General features: G+C 34.9%; 1 protein-coding gene across 1 annotated transcript; it reads left to right on the forward strand.

Moving 5' to 3' along the window:
• Positions 1-4,863: 4,863 nt before the first annotated feature.
• On the forward strand, positions 4,864-5,862 carry LOC127084446 (uncharacterized). The gene has a single exon (XM_051024889.1). The coding sequence runs from the start codon at positions 5,021-5,023 to the stop codon at positions 5,741-5,743; it is 723 nt and encodes a 240-aa protein (XP_050880846.1). The 5' UTR covers positions 4,864-5,020; the 3' UTR covers positions 5,744-5,862.
• Positions 5,863-9,896: the final 4,034 nt, after the last annotated feature.

A 9,896-nucleotide genomic window follows, 5' to 3' on the forward strand; every position in this document is an offset into this window, starting at 1 on the left:
TTGTGATTGGCTACTGAAGGCGCCAAACACCAAATTCAAACAGCCAGGCAAAGATTTGGATCAAACGAGCTTTCTTCATCGTCCTTCAACAATGATTTTCCAGAAAATGCAGCAAACACGCGAAGAACAAATTTCAACAAAAATTCACAAGCCTATAGTCATTGGAACCGTCTGAGCACCAGGATCATGAATATGTGATTCATTCATCCTAATTTCTACTGTATAATCCGGATCGATCAAAAACCTAAACACACATCAAACTTCAAAACACGATTTCTTCCTCTACAGTTCACCAAACCAAAAACTGAACCTAGCATGTTGATCTACATTGCATGAACTATAATAAGCATATAACAATTGAAGGAACCATGAGATTCGAAAACTCACCTTAAAGTGATGGCAGTGGTTGTTCTTTGAGCTTTTGCGCGTAATTCTTCAAAACAGATGAAGTTCAATGTCCAGGAAGGTAATTGGAGTGATTAGGTTAGCTCAAACACGATCCAGATGAGAGAAATCTCCAAACTCCATTGATGCACATACTTTGTACAGCTGCGATTTTGATGTTGTCTTGCTCCGAATCACCAAAACAGTTGAAGATTATGATCTATGGAAGATGAAGCAACAAAAACCAAGCCAAATGATGAAGAATTCGTGGAGTTTTGATGAATTTTGTTGATGATGTTCTTGAGAGAATTTGCACTTTTGGAGGGAAAAACAGTTACAAGCTTTTGTGAATTGTGATTATGATTAACATTTCAGTTATAATTAGAGCTTTATACTCTTGCTTAATCACTTTGTTAATCACCAATTAACCAAATGCACTTGATTAGCATAATGTCATTTTTCAATGCAAGGGCAAAATTGGCATTTCACATTAGGGCTCATGACAGCTGTGTGACAGCTCAGACATCTTCTAAATATCATTTGTGATGTGTTGGCTTTGGTTTCATAGCAATTGGCATTGTATTTCTCATTTTCACTATGTCATGCCAAATTTTGCATTTTAAGTGCAAGTTCCAAAATGGCCTAGCCAAATATTGCACCTTGAAAACTTATGACAGTCCAAACCATTTCTATTTGGCATATGTGATGTGTTGCAAAAACTCCCATTCCAAAATTCCCATTATTTCTCAAGTTGGACCATTTTGCCCTTGGATTTTAATTGTACACTTGAAAATTGACCTTTTGCATTGACCATTTTTGATAAATTCCAATTATGCACCATGAAAGTACATGTTAAATGGAGTTTGCTCATAAAAAGATCACTCATTTTGGACACTCCATGTGAAAGTTATGCCACTTTGATTATGGGTCATTTTTGAAATTGAATGGACCATAACTTGCCAACCATACATGGGAATTTCAAGTTCTTGGACTTTTTGGAAAGGTGAGACCAAGATCTACAACTTTCATGTTGAACAAATTTTCATTTGAAGCTTCCTTGGACATGTAATTTTGTGGTCAAAAACTTTCCATTTTTGGAAACTTCCATTACAAGTCACTTTCTATTTTTAGCAATTTTTCTCCTGACTTTATTTTCTTCATTCTTGAGCTTTAACATGTCAAATGAAACTTATTTCAACATGAATGAAGTGTATCCAACTCTCTCCCACCTCCAAATCCATAAAATCAAGCACAGTTGACCACAGTTGACTTCTTCAGCTGATAGATGAATTTGGCTGTGCACTGATCAATCTGAGCCCCAATTCTCTGATGAAATGGCTCAATGATGAACCCCTAGCTTCCATAAGCTCAAAATAATCATGAAATGATCCCTATATCCATCATAGACCCCATCTCCTTGCTATGCCCTGATTGGCCCAATGCAACTGATTAGGGTTGACCAGTGGTCCAAACCCTAATCTCAAGGTATCTTGATCAAACACTTGAACTTCTTGGATGATATCAAGACCATGATGATGATGATGTATTATTGCAACCAAGATGTAGCTCAATCTCCTTGAGAATTATGAAACCCTAGTTTGGACTTCCACATCCTCAGATGATTAATGACCAGTCCAATGAAACCCTAGCTTGCACATAACCTCACCATCTTCTGATCAAGACTTAGGAGGATAACTTGCACAATGTAACCACATGATATGCAATATGCAATGCCTAATGACCTAAAAATGATATGCAATATGTTATGCTAGTCCCAAGAGAGGAGGGCAAATTTTGAGGTGTTACAGTAGTCTTTCATATACTTCAAGACTTGTCAGATGCTTCATTCTTGTAGATATTTTCTTTAGCTCGAGACGAGGCTTGAGTTATATTCCATTTGGTTGCCATCATCACATAATCAAGTTCATCAAATCCTAGTTCATCAAACCCTAATGATCTGGTTGCTTCTTTAAATGCTTTACACTTGACTACAATTGTTATCATTAAGGATTAGTTGTCATCATTAAATGTGTATTTCCAATGGATCTTCCTAGATTAATAACCTGCAAAACAAGGTTACATATTTGTTGGATTTATTTATCCAGCGTCAATGGTGCAATTTGATGGGCTTAACATCCCAACCCATTGCGCCTATGATGTGTTAGGTAGGCTAGGTATAAACCATTGATGGCTCTATACTATAAGAAATATAGTTACGCTCTCACTAACAACAATTGCTTTTAGCAAAGTGGTAGGTGCTTGATCTGAAAATTGGAATCAAAGCATGATCATGGGTTCGAATCCCCCTGATTATCACTAGGGGGAGATTGTTGGATTTATTTATCTAACGTCACTTGTTTGGTTTGATGGACTTAACATCCTAACTCATGGCACCTACGATGTGTTATGTGTGCTATGTATAAACCCTTGGGGGTTTATACTATAATAAAATAGAGTTGTGCCATCACTAAGAACAATTATTTTTAGCACAATGGTAGGAACTTGATCCAAAAAATTGAAATTCTTACAAAGATTCTTGCGACGATGTCTTCAAGAATATACCCGATGATACATCAAAATAACCTTATGAAGCACCTCCTCATAAAGGATAATCAAGTAAAGAATATCATGTGTTCTTCAAGGCTTCAAAAGAAGATGACACTTAAGTAAATTCTCTAACTTATAATCAATTAATTAAGATTAATGTTAAGCTCGCTAGAAAAGAGAGAAATTAGAGACCATCATTATTGATTTTAAGGATTATGTTAAATTCTTGGAAAATGGCAATAAGATTCTTTATGAAGAAATTTCTAGCATAAAAAGCGAATCCTTAAAACCAGATAAACGTGTTTCTTGCGATTTGTTGAAAAATGAAGTTACTTGTTTGCCTGAAACCTTAGAGATTCACTAAGGGGAAAGATAAGATAAATTTAATTCTTTTCAGTCAAAAATCTTCATTTAATAAAAAATGGCGTAGGTTATAAACCTAATAAATCACATGATTAGAAGAAGTTTAATTGCCATGTCTTGAAATGCAAGTTTTGTAATAAGCTTAGCCATCTTGAGATGTTTTTCTTTGCTAAATTAAGAGAATTGAAAGGGAATAACTTAAGATCTCTTAAAGTAAATAACGTACCAAGTCCTAAAAAGATTTGGGTACCAAAGATGAAAATCTGATCTGTTTTGCAGGGAGCGTTTTGTAGCTTTGAAGGTACACATAGCTAATTTAATAAAGTTGTTCAAAGTGTCTGTATATTGTGAGTATACAAAAAAAGTTTGTTGGCCTGTGATGATCTTGTTGATGATGTTGCTAACATCGACGATGGTGATCAACAATTGCTTGTTAGCATTGATGGTGGTGCTCAATAACTGTTTGTTAACATTAATAGTGATATTGAACAATGTGTTATGTTAACATTGATGGTAATCCTCAACAGTTGTTTAGTGGCATTGATGGTGGTGTCTGGTAGTTGTTTTTTACCTACCTATTCGTTGGCACTAATGATGGTGTTCAGCTTTCTTGATGGTCATGTTGATTTTGAAGTATGAGATTCAACGATGATCTTATCATTCCAGATGTTGTTTCAACCAACTCTCGCATCAAACAATTCATATAAATGAATTTCTCAAGGCTTCGTGAGATTTTGAGGTAAACGTTTGATTGATAATTAAATTGAAAAACTACGAGAAAATTATTCAACAAACAGCCTTATTATGGCCAGTGATTTTTGTTTTATCACTAACATATATTTTGTCTTTGAGCTGTCTGCGCTTTTAAGCTAGAATACATAGCAAATTGAATGATATAGGCTAAATGACGCAATTATGAAGTTTAGGGGTGCTAAAAGAAGTTAAACCAAACTCAAGTTCGTTTAAGACCCAAAAGGAACAAGAAAGACCGAAAATAGCCTGATAATCGAATACCAAAGAAATAATCGATTACGATTTACTTCTGCTCCAAATTTTCAACCGAGATCAGATAGAATTATAGATAAAATCCGTTCTTAATTGAAAATTGCGCAAAATCTCAAAATTATGAAAGATCTAATTGACAAAAAAAAAAAAAAGTTATTTTAATTTTGTTTTTCTTTTGTCTCTTTTCTAGAACAACTCTACATTAATTTCATTGATTTTCTGACAAATACACAACAATTTATTTACTATTTAAAATTTGTACCAAAATTTTGGATAAAGTTAAGATGGAATTGATCCATAAAAAAAAGTGCAAAACATCATGTTTTCCTTCTCAATCCCGTCTCAAAATTTTAGAAAGATTTCATCTCAAAATTTTAGAAAGATTTATGACAAAGCTTATGGTTAGGTGGTTTTTACGCCTCTTACTGTATAATAACAAAGCGTGGTGTATGGTTCACCACTATTCCTAAACGGGATCCAAGTTTACAAGTTAAGTTAAGGTTTTAATTTGGAATCAGAATTCTCCTCCTTACAATATTATTCCATTCCTCTCATCATCCATTCATATTCCTTCAATTGTCCCTCAAAACCACACAAAGAATCCCAACCACAATTCATAATAAACAACCTAACATAACATCACCACCACCAACAACAACATATTCTTGTAATATCCAAAAACTGTTCCTCGTCACAAACAAAACAACCTTATTTCTTGGAAATGGAGTCTGTTGCCTCCAGTTCCAATTCAACACCGAATGACACCAACAATAATAACCGCCGCCGCCACTCTCGTTTCAAACACAGCCAACCAATTTCAGACAGAATAGTAAGAGCTCTCCGCCACCATCTCCGTCTCCTCCACCGTACCGGCTCAACCTTCTTCATATTCGGCGCAACCGGTAACGTCTACACAGTAACATTATCCCCTACACCCACATGCACGTGCCCGGACCGAACAAGCCCATGCAAACACATAATCTTTGTCTTGATTCGAGTTCTAGGCGTTTCGCAAAACGACGCGTGTGTCCGACGAAGAAACCTACGACCATGTCATCTTCAAAGACTCCTTAACATGCCAACGTTGCCGGAAGCGGTTGCAGGGTTTACGCTACGACAGAGATTTCATCAGCTGTTCTTTGAAGGAGGGTCTAAGAAGGGGAAGAATAATGTAGAGATGGAAGAAGGTTCGACATGTCCGGTCTGTCTTGAAGAGATGCGGAAGGAAGAGAAGTTGGTGGCTTGTGGAACATGTAGGAATGTTATTCATGAAGAGTGTTTGGTTAGGTGGAAGAGAACTCGAGGAAGAAGATCGGCGAGTTGTGTGATTTGTAGGGCAAGGTGGAGGGATAGAGTGGAACAAGATAAGTATGTTAATCTTTCTGCTTATGTTAGTGAGGATGATTTTAGGGCACAATCATCTGGGGGGATATGTAATGACTAGCATAGCATGTAGAAGATCTCGTGTTTAGTTTATGATTATTGTTGTTGATATTGTAAATATTTGTTTAATGATTGATTAGTGTTTCATGTGAAAGAAAATGGAAGTCAAATTAAATTTAATTCCTACATAGCATATATGCGAAAAGTATACTATAATATTTTTAAGCGAGCGTCATTGACTTGGTGATAGTTATTGCAAATGAAATCACTAATAAAAAATGGTTTGTTGTTTGAAACTCGAAAGAAATTATTTTATCAGAAGAAGGAAATAATAATTGGGGGATATAAACCTTCTCACCAATATTGTTCCTTGACATCACATTTGCTTCAACAACATATATATATATATATATATATATATATATATATATATATATATATATATATATATATATATATATATATATATATATATATATTTTGATTATTAAGTGTGTTCCATTACACAATTGTAATCTTAAATATTAGTCAATATTTCTCAGCAACATAACTTAAATACCAATTTTCAATTTTAATTTGTGATTTAGAATCCCTAAACAATTGATTGTGTTCAAAATTCACATCATTTAATCTGTGAAAATTTGAGTTGGCATGATATAATTCAAATTCAAATTGCATTTGATTTTCAATTTTCACATTTGCATTTGATTTTCATTTGGGTTACTGTATATAAACTCAATGTTAGTTACAAATTATAACAACTAGATTTTGAGTTTTGAGATTTGAGAAATAAAAGTTAGTTACTGTCTCTCCAAATTCTGCAATTCTTTCACCTTCTTCTTCTTTTTGTGCAACAATGGAGTTTTGTTGTTAATTCCAACAATTGATATCCAGAGCTCTGATTCTAATTCACAGGAACACACGAGCGTACATGAGATGTGTGACTGATTTCATTCCTTAAATTTGCGTTGAATTGAAGATTGGAATTGAATAGAATCAATGATCGATTCTTAGGGTTTGGGAAACACATGCGTTGGTGAGAATTGAGTGATTTTCACAAGAACAAAGATGAATAGCGGAAACAGTAGCTTGAATACAAACCTTTCAATATTCGACAAAAAAAAATTAGAATTGGTGGTCGGTTCAGATGTGTGTGTTGTTTGGTGCTCAAGATGTTCTTAATCTCATCAACGACGGTGACACGCCGGTTGCAAAAAATGCAACAGAAGTGCAAAAAATGTGCAACGTGAAATGAGGAAGAAGGATCATAAGACATTATTCTATATTCATTAGTGTGTGTGTATACGAAGGTGTTTGAGAATATTGTTGATTCAACGACGGTGAAGGCGGCTTAGGATACACTTGTGTGGTGCTATGGTGGTGACGCATCAGTGAAGACAGTAAAGTTGCAGTCCATACGCAAGCAATATAAGAATCTCAGCAATATAAAAATTACATCTCTAGAGTGATTATGGTCACATATTAAATGAAGTCTTATGGAGAAACGCTCTCTGAACAAGTAATCATTGAAAAGATACTAAAATCACTTACTCTGCAGTTTGATTATATAGTTGTAGTTGTAACACCCCATTTTTTTAATTATTTATTTATTTGAATTTGCGCATATTTAATTATTTAAATCAATTTCTTTGTGCATTTAGGGGTGTTTGGATGATTAATATTGGTATATGGTGTTTTGGGGTGGTGGAGCATGATTCTAGTTATTTAAATAAATAATAGAATTAAAAATAGTAGAGAATAATAAGGAATATTATTATTAAAAGAAAATTAGATACAAAAAGGACATTTTGGTAAATAGGGGAATAAGAGAGGGAAAGATGAGAATTGTAACACCCAAAATCCCAATACTTATATATTAAGCTTTACACGATAACCTAAGGTGTCACTAACGACAAAACCTTTAACAAAACAAACATTTAACAAACAGATAATGGAATATCCACGTCATACAACACTTGTCATTGCACGTCTACCTTCACTTAGGATATCATCGTGGCGGTATTGATCTTATTTCAAATAATAAAAACATTGCAACTTAGACTTTTAGTCTCAATCTTCAAATCATGATAAATGGTTTTCAAAAATAAAGAGTTATCATATTCTACTCTTTAATAGCTTCAACATAAACTAAATCAAACAAATTAAGCTTCAACCAATCATAATAAGCAAACAAATTTTCCCAACCCTGATGTTACAGGATCAGGGGAAGACTTCTAAAACAACAATAAAACTAAACAAAGTAACTCCAAAAGCTAACTTCCACTTACAGCAGCAAACTCTACTCCTGAATATCTGCAAGATGTCCATGACGGACAACATGAAAACAAAGGGGGTGAGAAACAACAAACCAATATAAATAGTGTAAAGAATACTAAGGTAGAGAACACATCACAAAACACACATTCGGTTACATAATCAACAACCACATAGTCTCACACCCTTCACAACAACATGTACACATTATGAGGATGAACATGTGTTATTGATGGCATATGAGAATGAAGGTGAAAATATGGTGGACTGGTGGTATATGAACATTGGTTGCTCAAATCACCTAATTAAAAACAAGCAATGGATGTTGATTTTGACTCTGGTAGAAAGGCCAAGATCATATGTATTGATGATGAGTATCTGAATGCTGAAGGAATGGAAAATGTTATAGTGAAATTGAACCATGGCAAAACTGTACTGATTAAGGATGTATGGTATGTTTCTAGCATGAATAACAATTTGATGAGTGTAGATCAGTTGTTTGAAAAAGGCTTTTTAGTAACCATGAAGGATAATCTCTTGAAGTTGTATGATTGTAATTAGAAGTTGATTATGCAGTATGAATTGGGATGAAATAGGACATTTAAGGTGAATATTGAAATAGTAGACACTCAATGCCTTAATGTGAAAAGTGCTGAAGGGGGAAGTGAGTTGTGGCACAAGAGATTGGGACATATGAACTTCAGAAGCTTAGGGAATGTGAGTTCAAAGAATCTGGTACATGGAATTCCAAAGATTGTGGCACCAGAGAAATCATGTGATATATGCTTGAGAGGCAAATAACTAAGATTTCCATTCTCATCATAAATGCCTCCAAGAGAAACTCATGGTTTAGGTGTGATGCATTATGATGTATGTGGTCCATTTGAGGTACCTTCACTTGGAGGAAATAAGTAATTTGTGTCATTTGTGAATTAGTTCACAAGAATGACATAGGTAGTGTTGCATCGCAAAAAATATGACCTACAAGCGTTCGCGCGCTCGCGCATGATTGAACAGAGTCGCCATCGAACTTTATTTATTCCGAAGAAGGAAAGGGAAAATATGAATAAAACCCTTAAAAGAAAAAGAAGATGGTCATAACAACCAAATTTGGGTTCAAGAGTCAATTACGTAAGGGGAAGGTATTATCACCCTCACGTTCGTTGTACTCAACGAGAACTGTCATACGGTGAACTGACTTGGGGTATTTTGCTTTTTATCGCAATGTCGCGGATAGCAAGAGTCGCCACCGACTTTTCTTTTATCCAATAAGGAAAGGTGGAAAAGAACAGGAAAGACCTCAATAGATTTTGGGTTCGGGAGGTACATTATACAAAGGGAAGGTATTAGCACCCTTTGTATCCATGGTTATCCATGGGCTCTTAATTGCTGGATCACTTATATTTTTGTCTGAAAAGTGTTGGTGAATTGTTTAAAAATGTTTCGAAAAGAGAGTTTAACTTTGTAATGATTCTCGTATGAATGTATACAAAGTATTTATCTCGTTTGATTTTGAAAAACAGTTTAGAAAGATATAACTTGGTAATGATTCTAGTATGAATGTATACCAAGTGGTGACTTTCTAGGACTTGCAAAGTGTGAGGGGTGGAAAATGTTTTAGGTTATGATCCAGTAATTGAGAGTTATACCTTCCTAAGGTCGTTATGAACGTTTCCTATCCTTATGAGGGTAAAACTGTCCTTACTATTGAGAAGTAAGTAATTTTACCCTTTGGATGTTTAAGGGTCATCGTAGGGTCATCGATAGGTCATTGAAGGCAACAGTTGTAAGGATACCTTAGCATTCGAAGGGACGATCATCATTTAACCGTAGGCTACACCGAAGGGTCATCGAGGGACAAAATCGTATTTTCGAAGGCAACATCCGAGGGACCATGATTTATTTTATGATGATTTAACCGAAGGGCCGTTGCTAAGTGT

This window comes from Lathyrus oleraceus, chromosome 5 (genome assembly GCF_024323335.1).
Source record: "Lathyrus oleraceus cultivar Zhongwan6 chromosome 5, CAAS_Psat_ZW6_1.0, whole genome shotgun sequence".
Taxonomy (NCBI): Eukaryota; Viridiplantae; Streptophyta; class Magnoliopsida; order Fabales; family Fabaceae; genus Lathyrus; species Lathyrus oleraceus.

What these genes read in the sequence shown, in the direction of transcription:
- LOC127084446 (XM_051024889.1), top strand. Translation starts at nt 5,021, where the DNA reads ATGGAGTCTGTTGCCTCCAGTTCCAATTCAACACCGAATGACACCAAC.